The sequence below is a fragment of the Hylaeus volcanicus genome, chromosome 5, assembly GCF_026283585.1.
Source record: "Hylaeus volcanicus isolate JK05 chromosome 5, UHH_iyHylVolc1.0_haploid, whole genome shotgun sequence".
Taxonomy (NCBI): Eukaryota; Metazoa; Arthropoda; class Insecta; order Hymenoptera; family Colletidae; genus Hylaeus; species Hylaeus volcanicus.
Window position 1 is genome coordinate 10837587 of NC_071980.1, and position 19801 is coordinate 10857387.

The window sequence follows — 19801 nt, forward strand, 5'->3', positions numbered from 1 at the left end:
TGACCCATAAATGATGACCTTCATTGGACTTTCCTCTTTCGAATGAGCCTTCATTCAACCAAAAATATGCTAATATAAGAACGAAAAGCGAAAAATCGTGAAAACATTCCCAGAGACGAGTTCCGCCATTTTGTGGATAATGACAGAGCACGCAGGATAAAAAATTTAGTTCAGGCAATTCGTATGAGATGGCGCTTACTGAAGGCTGCTAACGTGATATCGGTACATATGCGACGTTACCATTCTGGGATAACAGTGTCTATCCTTTCCCTACGCACTTTTACCATTCGATCGAATAATATACAGAAATAGAAGAAAGCGCCATCTCATTTTCATTGGGCAGCCGTGTATCTATGGGTATTACCATTTCTGTGCAGAAAAATCTCTTGTATACCGACCGCCCAAATCGGAGAGATCACGTGACATGTCTAACGTATTGGTTATCTAGATTATAGTTGATCCAGCTGATCTGGCTGATCATAACCGCGCGGGAAGTTGGAAGCTTGTCAAGAAGAAGGCATGCGTTTATATACTGTTGTTTGTTTTCCGTATTTTCCTCGAATAGGACAAATTAATAAACCTCTGTTTATGCATAATAGTAAAATCTATTCGTAGCAGAAAGTTTGTGCCCATTTAATTTTGAAAATCGAATTTGTTTGAATTTGTGGTTGGCGAGTACGCGCCAAACATTGTTCGTTTTTTAGGTACGATCGAGACCGTAGTATAATTTTTATAAGGAAATTGATCGAGTAAACTAGTAAAAGATGAGTAGCTTTCGATCTCCTATGCGATGTATTTCTCCTAATGCAAGGTAAATTAATAAACTTCACGAAATGATGCGAGAGAAGAGGTTATAAAACCGGTTTTTGAATCTTGCATGATCATTAAATAATTTTATTCGTAGAGTGTTAACCCCCAGACCTCAGGTAGAACAAATGTTGGACGTAAGACAGACGCAGAATAAAGCTAGGAACAGTATCACATGGTTTTTCATCAATAGCTCCTTACTTGGGATCATAGTCTTCGATATGTAAGGGATTCATGTTTCTTTATCGATACTAATGAATGATGGATATATTATTTTTCATATATATTTTGCAGAATATATGGAGGCGCAGCCTATAAGCCATTTTGTTGGGTCGAGTGGTGCTTAGCCTCTATATTCGCATTAAATGCTGTTTACCATATAATAAGATACACATGGGCAAGTCTCACTTTACCTTCGGTCACGTTGAGTCCTAGACAGAGACGTTTACTGGGAGTAACAGAGGATGATCCCACTTTTAAGGACGAAGTTCCCTCACCTCAAAAGTCATCCGAGCCGATATTTCCACTGAATTTGTCATGCATAAGTCTCAATAGGCGGATGACTCTTGGTTCTCCAGGATTAAGCGAATCCAGTATGAAAGATTTCTTCTTCTCCTTTCTACACTGTTAACAAAATTTATATCATATGTAAATCTGTTTTAAAGAGAGTTTTACAACGACTAGTCCATTCTTCAAGTACGGTAGTCCAACATCTCAGAAATCGACGACCAGTCCTAATGGATCACTTAACAAATCTTTTAACGCTTCCATAAATGGAAATCTAACCAGTGAAGAGTTGATTCAAAGCGAAAAGGAGTTACAAAGTTACTTAGACGATAGTCGGCAAAGAAAGCATGTTCTATCCACTGACATTGATCAACCCTCTAATCTACTTAGCTCGTTCTGGTCGCATCCCGCGATTAGAAGTCCTGGAGAGGTCTCTCCATTGTTAAGAAGATGCGCCTACCAATTAGCACCTATTATCGGTAAGTTTATACATGAATAATAAGCATTGTTTAATTAAGCAATGTTCTCCTTTTGCAGATAAATCGAAATCAACCAGTCCTGGCACGGAAGAGGGAAACTCGCCCAGGGGTATGTTCGGTGGCCCCGACGTTTGGAGAAAATACAGAATCGACCCTAACAAAGTAAACGAGTGGACGGCCAATCTACGTATGGCAAGTAGAAATCATTAGATTTACGATTAGTTGAACGTCTGTTAAAATAAAATATTAGTTAACAGAAGATTCTATTCCAGTGGATCAGTAAAACGGTCGTTGAACGAGTGGCTGCTGAGATTGATAATGTCAGTTCTGCTTTGGTTCGTCACGGATTGAGCGATTCCCAACCAGGACACGTCGGTTTGGACAGATTACGGAAACTTGCTCAAGCTCCGTTTTTAGTCACCGCTATTCCCACTCTACCGACCTTGGTACCTTTTCTGGAACTCTCTAACAATCAAGAATATTTAGTCAGCAGAATTAAGGTTCTTGCGACGGGAGGTTCTATGAGCGAATTCAAATGGAACGGCGGAGGACCTCACAGTAGCAAAGAGTGGGATTCTAGTTTGCCGACTGATTCAGCGGTAATTATACTTTTTGTTCGCTTTGGCTTTGAACGACGCTTAATTTCGTATTTCTGCAGATAATTATGCACTTGGTATCAACGTACATGGACACGCAGTTGGAAGCTCCGTTGGATCAGCCAGATGCTCGACCCTTCACGTCAAGATACATGGCTAGATCGGGAATGTCACTACCGCGTAGCAAAGGGCCCATAATAGTGTGCCAATCCATAAATCCTCCTCATTATTGTCTAGCACATTCCGGGGACTCGACACTCAACGATTACGAAGAAATACAACGGGTAAGAACGTTTTTCTGAAGTCTATAGCATCATCTCTTTCCTCTTGCCGTATACTTGATCGTCAAATTTAATTGCTTATTTCTTTTAATTTGCAGGGTAGGAACAACTTGTTTCATACGCTTCTGTTGTTCCTGTACATCGTTAAAACCAGAGATCACGGAATGTTAGGTCGTGTCAATTTAGGCACGTCGGGTATAAACGTCCTGTGGGTAATCGATGGTTGAACAATAATTTCTTAATATTACACCATCAAATGGAAAATTTGTTTAAAACGACATTGTACAAAATCCTACTTAATATTGTTACCTAAGTCAGACCAAAAACGTGTCAATACTACGAATGCTTTATTCACAATACTTATGTCTATGTACAAAGAAATCATAAAACACGTTCCGCATTTTCTAATGAAAGTAAATTCTCACTTATTTGATACGCCGCATTATAACAAATGGGCTGCTATTTGGCAGACCTCTGGCTTCTTCGTATCGTTCCTTGCATTTTGCAAATGATTAAGTGTACTTATCGCATATACGACGCGCACAAACAATTAACAGGACTCGCAGAATGCTTCGAGGATTCTTAAAAACGGAACAAGTCGATCGAATAAATGCGTAGATGTAACGGATCGCAAAAATATCTGCATTCCTATTCATTGCACTTGTATCGTACCGCATAGGGAATGCATTTGTTTCTAGCGTCATTATCGATGCAGTATGCTTTTTACAACTTTATATTTCGTTTTTTTTCTTTTTCTTTTATTGTAGTCTAACGACCGAAAGACATGTCTCGTAGAAAATTATTTTACACTTTCCGTGCAATTTATAATACAATCTTTGGATAACGATTCTCGCGTGCTTAAAAATCAATCTGTATGTACACCAAATTCATACGTCGCGATATAATTATAATGGTCTATCCAACGTATATAATTAAAAATCGGAAAATTCGTTCGTGTACGAATTTTCGTCCTGTTTTCTTTTTTTTTTTTACTAATTTCTTTTTTATATATTTTGGATCCGAAACAAATCACGATTTGACGAATTAACTATACCATTTGTTAAATACTAGTTCGAGAAATGGTATCGATTTGTGATGTTACTGAATCGATGCCTTCGAAACGAGTTCGGAATAGAAATTACTGCTATCGAACGCGCCACGTTTGGATATCGTAGAATCGCGCCGCAGATTTTACAAATCTTTAACGTTCCCGAGGAAAAATAGCGAACACGGAAGAGAAATGGAAAGAAAGTTCCTATGAAAATCCAGTACTATCCTTTGTTCAAATGTACGTGTCGATACGTTCTTCAGCGAGATCATCGGTCGAGGTGAGAAAATTCACGATGAACCGAGAGAAATCAATTCAGCGACCGATGGAACTCGCTGATATTTTTCGAACAATTAAAAAGAATAGCGGTCCGAAGACGTAATGTATGATTCGAGCGATAAACCTTATTCTTGCTATACCCTATTCCAGTGTTTCTCAAATTCCAACCTTACGCGAATCTTCTTGGTAAAGAAAAACGTACGATTAACCACACATAGTACAATTAAAGTATTTTTTTTTTAAATACATTTAAAATCTGCTCTTAAGTAAACTGTATTCATTAAAAAAAAAAATTATATTCGAAGTGGTTTTCGTTAAAACTCTTCTTACGTTGTTTACTAAAACAATGCGCAAAAGTAGATACGAATAAAATTGCCAGACGTGTTTGGGGACTTTCCAGAGTCCGCAGACCGCAGTTTGAGAAACACTATTTGAACGCGCGAAATAAAAAAGAAAAAGAAGAATAAACACCGTTTCCATTCTCCATAATTTTTACCGTTTTGCGGCTACTTTACCCCATCCCCATATATTTAACCGGGTTCTCTCGTATTTAAATATAAACAGAGATATACAACGTATAATACAACATTAAAAACGTTATCTCGGATTGTTTTTCACGTTCGCCATTTGTCTTTCCCCCTCGTTTTTGTTCATCGAGAGAAACGCTGGGTTTCGCAAGAGGAATCGAGCACAATTAGCAGGCAGGGAAGGATTACCGATTAAGAAGGAGGACGAAGTTAAGTCGTCGTGTACAATTTAGCTCCCTCGGGCAAGATGACCTCCTCGCTGATATCAGCAACAGTGACTGTGAGTGGGAAGATCAGGGGCATTATTATTTCCTGATGTTGCGAGACCTGTTGACTGGAAACGGCCTCTGGTTGTCTGGTGATCGTAATTGTTTTAATGTTTTGGGTTTTGACCAGTTGCCCTTGCCCGAGAGCAGCCTGCTGCAACACCCTCTGTTGATTCTGACTTGGCTGCACTTGCGTCAACGGTTGGCCACGATTCTGATTCTGAACGAAGTTCTGCTTGCACCTCTTGCTGTGAGCATAGCGACTTCCGTTATTGTTGAACCGTCGGTCGCAGGTTGGGCAAGCGTAGGGCCTCTGACCCGTGTGAATGAAGACGTGCTCTTTGAGGGATTTGAGGCGACGGAAGTTTTTGGGACAGTACTTGCAGTGGTACTTGGCTTCACCGGTGTGACTTGTCAGGTGATTGGCCAGCGTGTCGGCTCTGGCGAACGCACGCGAACAGTACTGACAAATGTACGGTCGCTCCTGCGTATGCGTCCTCATGTGCATCTTTAGGTACGCGTTCGTTGTGAACGGCCGCGAACAGACCTCGCAGACGTACGGTTTGATACCATTGTGAGCCCTGAGGTGGGCTATCAACGTCGTCGATTGTGTGAAGCTCTTCGAGCAGATCTCGCAAAGGAATCTCTTGGAGCTATCTGTTTCTTTGCTCTTCTTGAAGGTACGGTCATGCTTCGACAAGTGATTGGTCAGTTGTTCCTCTTTAATGAAACGTTTCGAGCAGCGTCCACACTTGTATGGTTTGATCATGTTATGCTTGGCCACGTGTATCTTCAAGTGTTCCCTTCGGTAGAATTTCTTCGGGCATATGTCGCAGAGGTACTTTTTCCCTTCGTGCACCTGAATATGACGCAGGAGCCCCTTCCTCGATGTGTATTGTTTATTGCACTCCGTGCATTCGAGACCGACGATATCGGTTCTTCTCTTTCTACCGATTTTCTCGCCTGGTTTCTTCTCTTCGGGTCGTGGCTCGATGTCTCTCAGATCCTCCTCGGTGAGGATGCCTTCAGTAACGTGCTTCGCTCTATGCTCACGCAGGATCTCGTTATTCTCGAAACTGTCCCCGCAGATGTTGCATTTTCTCACCTGATCGGGGTTCTTCTCCGAGCACTTGTCGTAGTGGGCCTTCAGCTTGTCCTTGCGGTAGAATTTAACGCTGCAAATGTCGCACTCGAAGTTCGGCTCCTCGTGCAATAACTGATGCCGCAGCAATGATTTTTTCGTGCTGTAGCGTTTCTTGCACTTGGAGCACTCGTGATTGTCCATCGGCCAATCCAAGCCACTCTCGAAGTCGGAATCGTAATCGTCGTCCTTGACATCGTTCCCGTCAGTGGTTTCGTTGACACAGTTTCTTTGTCGTTCCTTCTTCACCGTGGGTTGTCTTTGTTTTTCCGACTTGGCCGTTTTTTCATCCTTCACGTGTTGTTCCATATGTTTCGCCAACGACTGCTTCGAAGTACACTTTTTATTGCAGCTCACGCACTCCAGATCTTTCTTGTAAACGAGTTTCTTCGCGGTAGGAATACTCTCCCGTTTACCTCGACCATAATTCCCATCCGCGTGGGCAGGGGCACGGTTGACCGAACGGTTGATCGCTTTAGTCTCCTTTTCGTCGTAATCCTCCAAACCGTCTTCCGTTTTTATTTGATCGATAATCTTTTGCGCCGCCTTTGCGGCGACTCGCTTGATACGTTTGTTAGGATCGTACTCTTGTCCTTGAATGATAGTTTTATGGTCGCTAGCTATGAGATGATTTCGCAACGTGAGCTCGTTGTTGAAAATTTTGTTACATTGCGTGCATTTGTAGGATTTAACGTGCTGTTCCACGTGCCTCTGCAGCAGATCCTTCTTGGCGAATCGTTGATAACACACCTTGCAACGATAGTCGCCCGAACTGGTCTCCGTGTTTCTAAATAAGACGATAGATATTGTCAAAACTATTCATCGAAAAAATCGTTTTACTAAATGTTTAAAAATCTTAATCGAGACGTTACCTGGCATTCTTCTTCGACGGACTCTCCGCTCCCAACGACTTTACTTCATCGTTCTCCTGTTCCGTTTGGCTTCCATCTTCCTTCTTCTTATCCTCGCCTTCGAAGTCATCCGCTTCTTTGTTTTCCGCCCCCTCTGCGTCTGCTTCTAGATCTTGTTCGGTTAATACACCCTCTAGTACGTGCTTCGCTCGATGATTCCTCAGTTTCTCCAGCGAATCGAATTCTTCCTCGCACACGCTGCATTTAAGAGTGGCGTGTAAAATCGCGTGCTTCCGTAAACCGCGCCTGGTAAAGAATTTTTCCGAACACTTGTCGCACGAGAAGGTTTCCGTGCGAGCGCCGCGTTTCTCTCGTCCACCATCGGTTTCTTTCGCATCCTCTTCGTTCTCGTTATCGTCCTCCTCTAACAGCCCTTCTACATCCTCGTCGTTCTCCTGCTCCGATTTTGCTCCGTTGACACCATCGCTTTTCCTAGCTCTCTTTCGACATTCGGATTCCAAGTGATGCTTATCCGGATAATCATCGAAATCCAAACTGTGCTCGTCTTCGTGAAACGAAATCTCCAACGGCATCGACTCATCCTTCGAATCTTTTTCCCTCTCGTGTTTCTTTAGGTGCTTAGTGTACGAGATTATGTATATGTATTGCTTGCCACAATGAGGGCATTTGTTCAATCGTTTCCCGGACGGAGGCGATTTAGGAGAACTGCTGATGGTCTTCTGTGGCTTTACAGGCGTTTCTTGTAACGACAACGCCCTCCTGACCTCCTCGTGCGAGTGCATGTGCTCCCTCAAGACGTTCTTCGATAAAAATTCCTTATCGCAAAGGTAACACATGAAGAAGACTCTGTCCGATTTATCGGGAGCTTGAACCTTCTTCAACCGCGAACTCAGATTCAAATTCTCGAAATAATTCTCTTCGTCGGAATCTCGCGGCGATTCAACGTTTCGTCGAACCAATTTACGCTTGCTTCTTCTCGTTTCGTTCTGACTTTCAGAATCCTGTTCTACCTTGACTTCGTCTTCGGTTGCTTGCTTTTCTTCTTCCTGATTTGTCGCGTCAGCAGCTTTCACCAATAAATTTACGTATTCCGCGCACTCTTCCCGAGGAAACGATTCCTCCGAAATAATCTGTTCTTGTTGTTGTACTTCCCGTTCTTCTCTATCATCTTGGTGGGTCTCGTCCCCTAATATATATTCGTGGTGCAGTATGTAATCGTGTTCTATCGTAGGGATATTCTCGATGCAATTTCGGGTGTTGCTCGTATATTTCGACGTTGCTTCGTCCCGAGGTGTATCGTCGATAGATTTGTTCTCTTCTTCTCGGCTCGGACAATCTTCCGATCCCTGTTTCGAAGCAATCACTCGATCGATCGCTTCTTCCATCACCGGACCATTCTCCTGCTCTAAACATAAAGATTCATGACTTTTAATACAACGAATCAAATTTAATTATTCAGATTATTCGGATCATTCAGATCAGACTTTTATTTACCTCTCGTGATCGATTCTCGTTCGTCTAACTTTCCTACTTCCAGTAGAGACAACTGATCCTTCAGAAGGGATTTCTCTTCCCGCGACATCGATCCAAGGCTTTCCACGGTAGACTGATAATCGTGTTCCATGTGCATCTCTCCTATACCTCCGCCTTGGTCCCCTGGTTCGAGATGTACCTCGACCTCATTGAAGAACAACTCTTCCTTCATGTTCATGGCGACGAATCTTTCTCTGAGGACCGTATCCGCTTGTTCCACCTGCAATTTAAACTCATACGCGGATTCTAGTTTATCCGCGCATATGCAGCACACACGTGTCGGCAGACCATCCCCTGGTACCATCTGAAAACCAAATCATTCCTTAAATCTGATTTCTTTACGCGACCAAAAGTGTGCAAAATAAACAACTCTGTAAACATACCTAAGGCACGAAACAGAGAAGGCATCAAATACGCATTTTCTACTTTTCTTCAACCAAAGACTCGATATCGTAAATAAAACTTTATTCTACACGATCAGAGGTGAACAAAATTTCATTGGAATATTAGATAACGAATAAAAACTTACAAACAGTCGTTCAAAGCAAAACTTGTCTCGGTTGTATAGTTCAGATTATTATTTTTATTAAAGGATCAAACATTGTTTATCTTTCACTAGTTACTCGACATTTCTTATCTAAATAGTTATATTGTCCATCTCTGTTTGGGATACTCAACTTAACCTCTAAGTTACGTGTCTAACCTTAACATTGGCGAAGCTCATCGCTTTCGCCGAAAGAGAGGCGACCTCGCTCTCTAGGAACAAGTCTCGCATGACCAAATTTCCGAGGAGGCAGACGCGGCATATCTCCACCGTCGCCACGATTCCGTCCTCCACGTTTTGCGGGGAATCGGACTCCATGTTTTGCTTGGTGAACTAGATGGTTCGTGTTTGTGCCCGCAGCCCGCAGCCCGTAGCCTGCAGACTACAGTCCCCCGCTCGGTCTTTCGCTCCCTCCAGACTGATACCAACCGTCACCCCCGTCCAGAACCGCCAAATAACCGCGCTGCAACAATCTGTCAAATGCAAACCACCGACCCCACGATTATAAGTTCAACTCGCTACAGTCCCTCTACAACATTCTCCGTTCCGCACTCGTCGATACGAATCTAGCGTTGACGCATACACTCGCGAGACTTTGTACGCCGTTTCACGATTTTCATCTGTACACTGTTCGCCAGGCTATTGCTCGTTACGCGGTTCACATTTCACCCGATTCACTTTACGTTTCGCAGCATCGTTTAATGCTGAAAGTCAAGTCACCGTTGTGGAAATTATTTCAGAACGCTTCGATGGAGCGGTGCTCGTCACTCTCGATAGATGGCTATCGAGTATCGTAGCCGTATGAGCCACATCTTCAGTGCCTGTAAACAGGGTATTTACAAGCTAAGAAAGAAAGAAAAGGAAGAGAATTTGCATTTTGATCGATAATACTGCGTAGGCGGAGTTATAATAGACAATGTTTACATACATGTATGCGGTATATTTCGTGAGAAAATAAAGCTGGATCTAAACAGAACCTGACACGTGATCAACGCTTCATTGGACTGCTCATTGGGTGCAGGAAGGCCATCGCTCACTAAGCCGCTCTGTGAACGAGTGCCAGTAGCGCCATCGGTGGGAAAACGCCCAAGTTTGTAGTGAAAATAGTTCCCACTGGTGCTACTAGATGGCGCCATCAGTACTTTTCAATAAATTAATTCTTTACTTTTTTATAAAAGGATAATTGATACGATTTTTTGCTTTATAACACTATAATATATTTGTAAAACATTTTTATTATAAATGCAGCAATAGCATCGATGCTTTAGTTAGTGGCGTCATCTAGTAGCAACTGTGAGAACTATTTTCACTACAAACTTGGGCAATTTGCAACCGATGGCGCCACTAACTAAAGGGTTGTGGGGATGCGCCTTAAGCCTCTACCCCCACTCCTTCGTTTTCCTCTTGTGATTGTGAGAGGGGAGTAAACTCTGCGCGGGACCTGTCGGGAAGTCCAGAACCGTGTGGACCGTTGTTTAGAGGAGTAAAGAGAGAAAAAGAGTTTTGTAACATAGCACGTTGGCTTTATCTTGAATACGGCAAAGTGTTATTTTATCTACACCATCCTTCCACGGCTGTCTTATCAGGAGTGGGCCTGAATTCAGATCTACCATCTGAGATTACCCCATAGGGTCGACCTCCTTTTTTGTTTTTAATGAACACCATACAATTAAATAATTACTATACTCATAGTTGAAAGATCATAATAAGAATAGAAACGAACAATGAATCGAGGTATATTTATTTAAAAAAAAAAAAGGTGACAACTATATTTTGTAATAGTTTCTTACATAATAGAAAATGATTTTCTAAAAGAAATAATATGACTCTTTTATGTACAAATTCATTTATCATTCATTTTACCAAAATCGATTATATTCAAAAATATTTGAACTGGAATCAAAACATTCCAAGGTTAATTATCGAATAAAATATTAAATTGGATTCAAAGCGTATTGGAATATATAGAATAATTCCGTCGCTTAAATTTTTTACAGTTCGGTTCGATTTGTATGAAATGTTTATTACCTGAAATATAAAGATTGCATTTTTATTGCTTAATCGAAATAACATTACACGTAAATTATAATCAATGTGTTACTCACCGTCGTCTGTACAATCAAAATTAACAGCTGATGTTAAACTATTTATACTTCCATCTAAAGCTTCTTTACTACTATTTATTTCTAAATCTTGTTCTTCACTATTACTCTTAGGGGATAAATTTAACGGCGATGTTCGATTGAATATATCGTTAGGTAAGCTTCCATCAAATGTGGAATTTAAAACATTGTCTTCTTCGAATGAATTAGATATATCATTGGAAGCTGATATTTGTTTGTACGATGATTCTATTAACAATCCATTTGATTTACATTCTTTTGCATTACTCATTATTTGTAGTAAGACAGATGGATCGTCGATACCCAACGTGTTACAAAACTGAGTAGTTTGATTATTTATTACTAATTTCGGTGAATCATTTGAAAAGGCTGAAGCATCAGGATTGTATGGCTTCATAGTTTGCATAAAATTTAGGGGAACTTCTAATTCGTGATTGAATCTTTTTAAAATGTTTGCTTTTTCCTCTGCAGTTGGGGTAAATATCCATCTACTGTTACCATACTGCCCAGGCATATAATGAATACCACTTTTAACGCTTAACAAATGGTTCGTTAAATGCAATATTGTTAACCACTCTAAATCATACTGCGGTTTCAATGATAATTTCGGATCGTGTTCTAGTTCAAGTATTTGAAGAAATTTTCGTTTCGGAAGGCATTTATCTAAAGCTAAAAATTTAGTTACTCTTGTTCCCTCTTTTTCAGGAACAAGAGCTGCAAATTTACAATGTAAATGTGCAGAAAACCAATAGCTTGGATAATGATATTCCAAAAGTTCCATACTTGGTGGACTACCAAGCATATTATTTTCGATGTCATTTCTGTAATAAAAATGTGAGCACATTCGTAAATACGAACACATAAAGTAAATACAGTAAACTTACTTGAAAAACGGTTTTCCTTTCAACAACATATTTTCATTTCCATATTTAGTTATTCCTGCCGGCCAATCATGAGATAAGAAAATATCAATGTTGCCAGTGAGCTACAAAAATACAATATAAATATAAAAATAACATAATAAATAAATAAACATTTAATTATTGTTTTACATTAACCAAATTGAAATAATAGAATTACCTGCTTTAACCGAAATATTTCTAAGTTTCTAATGTGATATACACTTCTGATTGTATTCTCTGTATAAGGAGGTTTTTCATAATGTCCCTGCATCAAGTGTTGCCCCTTATAAATTCCTGACAGCCCAGCGATTCTGATACCACCTACTGTTATTACACCGGCGTAACCAAGGTAATAAATATTAGGCGCTACCCATCCACCATAGGGTAGTTCTTGGAGATAATTCGACGCTTCATGATTTCCTCCAATAAATACTGTTAACACAGGTGCAACTTTCTCCCCAGAATAATATCTACGATGTATCGTAACATTAATTTTAAACTTAGCTATCACAAACAAATTGAGGATTCGTAACTCACTTATAAAAAGTACACATATCCTTATATTTATCAGGTACAGCCATGCAATTTAAATCGCTCAAATTCCTCGTAGATTGAAAATCTCCACAACAAATAAGTAAATCTATTTTCTTTCCATCAGCCTTTTCCATTTCTTGAATAGTTTCGTAAATAATATCCAATTCACCGTGTGCACAACCCTCCACGGCGATCCTCATTTTTGCTTTTATACGTGCTCCTTCACTTTTACAATAATTAACACGTTCGACAAATTCTCGTTTAATCGTCTAATTTCTAAAATATTAAGTAAAACAATTACAACAATCACTTATCCTAACCTAACAGCTAACAACTGTCTGACATGGCCGCCATATTTAACTTAATCGTTGCCATAGCAACGATTATAACAGATTACAGGATGAAGTTTGCTTGAAATGTGTATTCACCTTTTTCGTAATCGTAAATGTGTATTTAGGTTTATTTGAGTTAATTATGAGTTTAATTTTCTCTACCGAAGAAGGATGGATCGTATCTCATTTACAATATCTTAACAATATTTATAACATTGCGACGAATGGTAACACGCAGTGCAGGTTAATTTTTAACGAAACGTTATTTGAAATAAATTCCCAATATTTACGTCAGAATCAAATAACTCAATCCGATCGACACGAAGGAATTCCATTACAAAATAAGAGCAAGAAAAGGAAACGGACGAAACTTTTACCCGAGGAAGATTTAAAAGAGGTATGTGGACTAGATACAGTTTAATAATCAATTACATGCGAAATTAATGTTTACTCGTATGTATGATATAGATAAATTACGTTAAACAAGCATTCAACCGAATAATTTCATCTGCTAAAGCGGAAGGATTATTCTCCGCTAACATAACGTCTGATAATAACGAAGCAGCACGTTTGGCATCACAGAAATTTTATCAGGACACGTTTACCGAGGAAGAGGGACACTTTTATGGTTGCAATGATACAGACATTGCTATCATATCGGAAACAAAAGATGAAAAATACGTATTCCCAAAGAAATGTAACTTTTATTGCTACGACGTGGACAACATTGCCAGGATGTTGGAGTTGAACAATCAATACGATTTTATATTGTTGGATCCTCCTTGGTGGAACAAGTCCATAAGAAGGAAAAAAACGAAATATTTAGAAGCTAGGTGATGTTGTATGGTTCAGTATAAGCCAATAAAAAAAGCAAACTCTCTCCGCAGTTTAACAAGAATAAGGACTTTGATAATAGTATACGTTTATCTTGTTCTCAATTTTGCGACCATATGGGTAAATAAGATTTTAGATGCAACTTTTCGACATAAAAAATTCTCGTTGTACAATATTAAAACAGTGATGATACATTTTGTAATTGTAATTCCAACAATTTTTCTCAGAATCTTATACTTTTGCATAGTATCGCTTACAACTACTTTCTGTAAATGATGCTCCATGTATGTATATTATGTAAATTGTGTTTTATGTTCTTCTATTACACAGTTATAAAATGATGTACAACGAGGAGTTAGCCAGGATACCAATTGGGAAGTTATTATGTTCGAATGGATTTGTAGCAATTTGGTGTACTAATGCTCCCAGTCATCTGCACAGTATTTTTCACAATATATTTCCGTCGTGGGGTGTTACGTACAGGGCGAAATGGTATTGGGTTAAAGTAAGTGTATAACAACTTACATCCCGGTTACAAAATATGTAATTTAGTTTGGTTAATACTTCAGGTCACTGAAGCCGGAAGTACAACGTGTAACTTTAATTCTGCGCTTGGTAAACAACCTTACGAATTACTGGTGTTGGGATCTGTATTAAATGGTAACGAAATAAACATTCCCGATAGGAAATTGTTGATAAGCGTTCCGAGTGCTGTACATTCTCACAAACCACCGCTTACAGGTAAGGGCCATTCACGGTAATCCGCGTAGAATAAATATTCTAGAAGTTATATGAAAATTCTAGAAGTTCTGCGAGAGTATCTTCCAAATGAACCAAAGTGTTTAGAATTATTCGCGAGGTACTTGCTTCCTAAGTGGACAAGTTGGGGCCTTGAAGTTTTGAAGTTTCAACATTTGTCCCTGTATACAGTCATAGAAGAAACAAAAGAGGCTCAAAACAGCAGTAACATGGATGTAAATAAATTGATTAATTAAAATTGAAGTATACAAAATAACAATTGTTTCAGAAATACTGTATTTTTTTTTTTTTTATTATTCTTATAAACTAGTCATGCCTCAATGGCAGTTAAATAATATCATTATGAAGTCCCATTTACGTGGTCGCTAACACCATTTTTTATGACAGCACGATAACCATGCGGGTTCATTGTTTGCCACCTCCAAAAATCTTCGCCTATATTAAAAATATTATTAGAAATATGTTAAACATAAAATGAAGGTATTACGTAACTTACACATTTGTTCAACGTTATGTTTGGTCTTCCATCCTAACTCTTTTTCCGCTAAATCCGTGTTAGCGTACATCGACACTATGTCACCCTCTCGTCTATCTTTGATAACGTACGGTACCGTCGTTCCCGTTATAGTCTCGAAAGTTTTGATCAATTCGAGTACAGATACGCCCTTTCCAGTACCTAAATTATAAATTTTTAGCCTCAAATGTCGCTTGTGCAAGGCATTTAACGCTGCCACGTGACCAGCCGCCAAATCCATAACGTGAATATAATCGCGTACACCTATGAAAATAACGAACATCCTGTAGTTGCACAAACAATTGTACAATTAAAGTAACAAACAACGTAACCTTTTAGATTATATTAAAACGCTCGGACGCACCTGTACCGTCTTTCGTAGGATAATCGCCTCCGTAAATAACGAGTTCAGGTTTATGCCTTAAGGCTACTTGTGCTATATAAGGCATTAAATTCGTAAAAGGCTTCGTGGGATCTTCTCCGATTAAGCCGCTAGAATGAGCACCTACTGGATTGAAATATCTTAAAGAAATGATGTTCCAATTCTGTTAAATGAAAAGACGAACATAGATGTTTTGTTTGGAGAACTTTTAAAAAGGAATATCTTCAATGTTTGTTGAATCGTTTACAGCGTTACTCGCACCTTTTCGGCTCTGGATATATCTTTAAGCATTTCCTCGATGAAGTACTTGGTTCTACCGTACACGTTCGTGATATTGCCCGTCGGGTGGTTCTCTGTGATCGGAAGTTCGTTCGGTTCCCCGTAAACTGTACAAGAACTGCTAAAAACTAGTTGGAAACATCCAGCAGCTTTCATTACCTTGAAACGGTAAAGTCTGTTTATTTTTATAATACGCGAGACAACGCGAGAATGAAGAAATTTGAAGACTTGTTAAAATGCGGTTTACCTCTAGTAAATTGATAGCACCGATAATATTATTTCTGTAATAATGAAGAGGGACCTGCATCGATTCACCGACGGCCTTTATCGCGGCGAAATGAATCACGCAATCTATTTTGTGCTGAAACGTAAATATATAGTAAATATATAGTATTAACATTAGTTAACATAAGTATAGTGTTTTACTAATTAATAAGCGTTCGACTATGTTATAATAATTTGTAATACCTTATTAAACACAGCTTCGAGTTTATCACGATCGACGAGATCGCAATTATAGAAAGGAACTTTCTTCCCTGTTATTTGCTCGACTCTTTTAAGAGCCGCAGATTCGCCGCTACCCTCGATTACGCTGTTAGCAAAATTATCTATGGCTACGACATCGTATCCGCTCTCCAAGAGTTCGACGATGCAGTGGCTGCCAATGTAACCGGCTCCTCCCGTTACAAAAATGGTTTTCCAATCTGTCATGTTTCTATAAAAACGAAAACGCTGTGTTACACAATTCTTTTGCGCGCGTGATGATGAAAGTGCACGCTTTTAAATGTTTGAAGTTCCTTTCTTTTCTTCTCGAACGGATAATGAATTGTTTTAAAATTATTAAAATAAAGGAGGGGTAAATATGGTTCTCCATGCAAGGTGAAACACATAGGTGCTTGGGACATTCACCTGCATCGAACTGTGTAGAGTTCAAGGTCGCTGGAACACGTGGTAAATCATTACGTTTACGGCACGTGCGATTAGCAACTATTTTTGTAATACGCATTAATTCGATTAATAAGTTCCAAAAATCGAATTACCACCTTGAACTGAACATATTTCGATCGAATAACGTTTTCAGCTTACGTGATGTTTTACACGTTCCGTGGAGGAATAAAGTAATAGTATTTAAAAAAAGGATTAAGTATTAAATAAGCGATGAAAAATGTTATTTTTGTTACGCCCTGTACAAAGATAAAGATGACTGAACGTTCGACTGTTATACCGGTGTACTTAACGGTACTCGAAGTTGATCAGGTACCTTTGACACATTACAGAAACTTTTGCCTGGCTCTACACCGTAGGAACTCGAATAAAATATATGCGTTAAAGGAAACTCCTCGAAATACAAAGACGAAAGAAAATAACTCGTTACTCTTACGAGTCGCGTACATTTTTAATTAACAATACATTATATTAGCAACGCCAGTGTCTTCTTTGTTTTCACGATAATTATTATTTTATTAAAATTGCGAGTGAAATTTTTATTTGATACGACATTACAGAGGCCTTTTGAAGAGTGTGTCCATTGTCAACTTGACGTTAAATTTCATTATGCAAATTGTTTGAATTCCTTTGTTACAGTATATTTGATAATGTTCGCTTTAAATAAGACACGATTGTAGTTTGAAGACAATGTATTGTTACCTCGATAGCGCAGGATTAGGAGTAGCGAATACAAGCCAATACCGAAGGATCCGAGGATGCGCCGCGTAATCACAGGACTACGTCCCGACTGTGTTGTCTTCTGGTATAGGAAAGTAGAGTTTAGTATATTCGTGGAACGCAAGACATCCCCTCTTCTACGACACCGTCGTCGTATCGTTGTGGTGTCACGCACACCATATACTTCGACCCTCTCAGAGTCCTTGCTTTCTGCTGCAATAAGTTCTTCCTTTCACACAGATACCCAGTTCTCTCTACTTGCCTACCGCTGCCTACGTTTCTTCTACGTTCTTCGCGGTAAGAATGGAGGGGGAACGATGGCACACGTAAAAAACGAACAGTTACCGCTTACCTCATCGGATGATTTGTCAAGGATTGACTCATAAAAATGTAACTTTAAGCAACGTGAAGACGAATGAAATAAATGTTTTATGAATAGAGAAACATTTTTTTTTTTTTGTAAAATGTAACGACATATCTTTATTATTTATATACAGAATAGAGCTCCGTTTGCTCATTGCGCCGTTAAAATTTGAATTAACTTGTGCAATAATTCTTTTTGTTCAGCGTCTAAATAGGGCCACAATTCACCTTCCAATTCCAGCAATGCTTGATAATCGTGCGATTGAGATGCTAATACTAACGATTGTAACAATAATAATTCGTTTTCGCTCATGTTGAAATCTGTAATATATTATTCGTTAATTCATTGAAGTATATTTAATTTGCTAAACGAAAGATAGAGAAATGCTCGCCGTTGTTTGCAGTTTCTTCTATCCATGCATATTTCTCTAAAACTTGAGCTAAGGAAGGCGCAAGTCTTTGCGGCGATGGTTGAAGTATAAGTAACAAGAGTACCCTGGTCACTTCACACCTGTAGATAACGTTATTTCGATACTTTTTTATTACAACATAATTGTAAACTCTTAATTGTATCTGTACCTGTGTAGTATAACACTGTAGTTTCCTCTTGCACCAGTGTTTATGTAAGTTTCGATAAATTCGACAAACTCGTTAAGAATTTGTAAAGCGGATACATAATCACCTAATGGGATACGATTTTTATTAGTAATCCCAACTAATTATAGTTATTTAAATAAATATTTACCTTGATTAATATGATAGGATACCAATGTATTAATAGCTTTTGCAGTAGGAAAAATATCAATAGCTTTACGCAATTGTTGGATACCAGCTGGAGTAGAATCTAATGCTAACGCCAGTTCTAATGCTAGTCCAGCAGACATAGTGTTGAACCCTGGTTGATTCTGACAACGTGCTAAAGCATGACCGAAACAACTTATAGCAGCCTAAACCAATGATTATAACTTCAACATTTCATACAATTTATGTCATTGACAATGGATTCAAATAGAAAATATAATCGACCTGTGTATTTTCTTGTCCTATAGAAGGGCAGCCAATATCCTTATCTTTTTTATCCGCGACGAGAAATTCTCTGCCTGCTTTGATTAAAAAATTTAATTCAGGGAAAACATTTTCCAATGTTCCTTGACATCTGGCTGCAGCTAACGAACATAAGCCTGCATATTGCCATAATTCTTTTTGTTCGCATTCAGTAGCCAAGGCACCTACAAAACAATCTATTATTTTGTATATTTCAGATTATATATTTACAAGAGAAACATAGAATTTTCGTGTGACTTGCCAAAATGATCGCTCGCTTCGGCAACATTCGGCTTCCTCAAAAAACGTCTAAAATAAAGTTAACAATGGAATCTTTATAAATTTTCATAAAAACAATTAATTATTACAAAAGAAAGGAGAACGCATAACAAATACACTTACTTTTTTAATTTATTAGATATACTATGGTACTTCGTCAAAAAGTCCAACGAATCTCCCATTATCTGTCTTTGTTTCAAATGTGCCATGTTTCAAAACTTTGAATTTAAATTTTGTTGACACTGGTTTTTAATCCGTGTATCTATAGATGCTTAGAATTGATATTGATATTCATCTTAATCGCATTCTGAGGCTAATTATTACGAGGGGACTGTTTTGAAATTTTTTATGAAAAGTAAATGTTATCGTTGAGAAACTTTTAGAGCCCTAAGTTAAAGCCTAATTAGTTTCGCGGTTTGATTCATCCCTGTATATCAATTTTACGTAATTGATAGCAATTGATATCTATATGGAAAGTAATAGGATGGAAACAAAAGCCACCGCTCACCAGGGATTGCCATAAATCCTGATAAATCCCCTCTATTTTCTTCGCGTGAATCTCAAGAAGGTTATGCGCATGCGCGGCGAACACAGCATCAATGACGTATACGTACGACTAAAAAGGGGTATCTTAAGTACCCCTACATAATTTTACAAATATATTCATGATTTAAGGATAGATATAGGACAATATATAAAGACAATACATAAGTATAGACAATATACAAAAATAATAAGGACAAATATATTCATGATTTCGCGCTCATAGCCACAATAGCCACAGCACCCCACCTGTTACCGTGGATACGAAACTGAGCCGGCCAGTGGCGTCATCGGTGGCAAAACGCCCAAGCTTGTAGTGAAAATAGTTCTCATAGTTGGTACTAGATGGCGCTACTAACTAAAGCGTC

The 19801-nt window shown here is 38.8% G+C and overlaps 6 protein-coding genes across 7 annotated transcripts; 2 read left to right on the forward strand and 4 right to left on the reverse strand.

The window, feature by feature from the left end:
* Window positions 1-488: 488 nt before the first annotated feature.
* LOC128876465 (transmembrane protein 209) lies at window positions 489-4290 on the forward strand. The gene is made up of 9 exons (XM_054122878.1): window positions 489-621; window positions 705-811; window positions 905-1030; window positions 1102-1400; window positions 1473-1793; window positions 1852-1985; window positions 2066-2392; window positions 2452-2673; window positions 2769-4290. The coding sequence occupies exons 2-9, from the start codon at window positions 765-767 to the stop codon at window positions 2895-2897; spliced, it is 1605 nt and encodes a 534-aa protein (XP_053978853.1). The 5' UTR covers window positions 489-621; window positions 705-764; the 3' UTR covers window positions 2898-4290.
* On the reverse strand, window positions 3001-9905 carry LOC128876464 (zinc finger protein 91-like). Of its 2 annotated transcripts, XM_054122875.1 has the most exons (5): window positions 9809-9905; window positions 9040-9701; window positions 8298-8640; window positions 6804-8208; window positions 3001-6718 (listed from the first exon to the last, which is right to left on the reverse strand). In XM_054122875.1, the coding sequence occupies exons 2-5, from the start codon at window positions 9196-9198 to the stop codon at window positions 4735-4737; spliced, it is 3891 nt and encodes a 1296-aa protein (XP_053978850.1). In that variant the 5' UTR covers window positions 9199-9701; window positions 9809-9905; the 3' UTR covers window positions 3001-4734. The 2 variants fall into 2 exon arrangements, with proteins under 2 accessions (XP_053978850.1, XP_053978852.1); XM_054122877.1 differs by lacking the exon at window positions 9809-9905 and having other exon boundaries at window positions 9040-9763.
* A 695-nt stretch (window positions 9906-10600) lies between these two features.
* On the reverse strand, window positions 10601-12789 carry LOC128876637 (lariat debranching enzyme). The gene is made up of 5 exons (XM_054123158.1): window positions 12443-12789; window positions 12084-12375; window positions 11888-11988; window positions 10986-11824; window positions 10601-10908 (listed from the first exon to the last, which is right to left on the reverse strand). Exons 1-5 carry the CDS (start codon window positions 12637-12639, stop codon window positions 10826-10828), a joined length of 1512 nt encoding a protein of 503 aa, XP_053979133.1. The 5' UTR covers window positions 12640-12789; the 3' UTR covers window positions 10601-10825.
* A 122-nt stretch (window positions 12790-12911) lies between these two features.
* Window positions 12912-14859, forward strand: LOC128876638 (N(6)-adenine-specific methyltransferase METTL4). The gene is made up of 5 exons (XM_054123160.1): window positions 12912-13168; window positions 13240-13604; window positions 13936-14110; window positions 14175-14346; window positions 14410-14859. Exons 1-5 carry the CDS (start codon window positions 12914-12916, stop codon window positions 14598-14600), a joined length of 1158 nt encoding a protein of 385 aa, XP_053979135.1. The 5' UTR covers window positions 12912-12913; the 3' UTR covers window positions 14601-14859.
* Window positions 14618-17460, reverse strand: LOC128876639 (UDP-glucose 4-epimerase-like). The gene is made up of 7 exons (XM_054123161.1): window positions 17187-17460; window positions 16008-16254; window positions 15787-15900; window positions 15522-15698; window positions 15243-15423; window positions 14861-15142; window positions 14618-14799 (listed from the first exon to the last, which is right to left on the reverse strand). The coding sequence occupies exons 2-7, from the start codon at window positions 16248-16250 to the stop codon at window positions 14705-14707; spliced, it is 1092 nt and encodes a 363-aa protein (XP_053979136.1). The 5' UTR covers window positions 16251-16254; window positions 17187-17460; the 3' UTR covers window positions 14618-14704.
* A 108-nt stretch (window positions 17461-17568) lies between these two features.
* LOC128876640 (40-kDa huntingtin-associated protein-like) lies at window positions 17569-19444 on the reverse strand. Its single transcript, XM_054123162.1, has 7 exons — window positions 19014-19444; window positions 18874-18920; window positions 18594-18796; window positions 18313-18514; window positions 18147-18249; window positions 17960-18078; window positions 17569-17888 (listed from the first exon to the last, which is right to left on the reverse strand). Exons 1-7 carry the CDS (start codon window positions 19097-19099, stop codon window positions 17719-17721), a joined length of 930 nt encoding a protein of 309 aa, XP_053979137.1. The 5' UTR covers window positions 19100-19444; the 3' UTR covers window positions 17569-17718.
* Window positions 19445-19801: the final 357 nt, after the last annotated feature.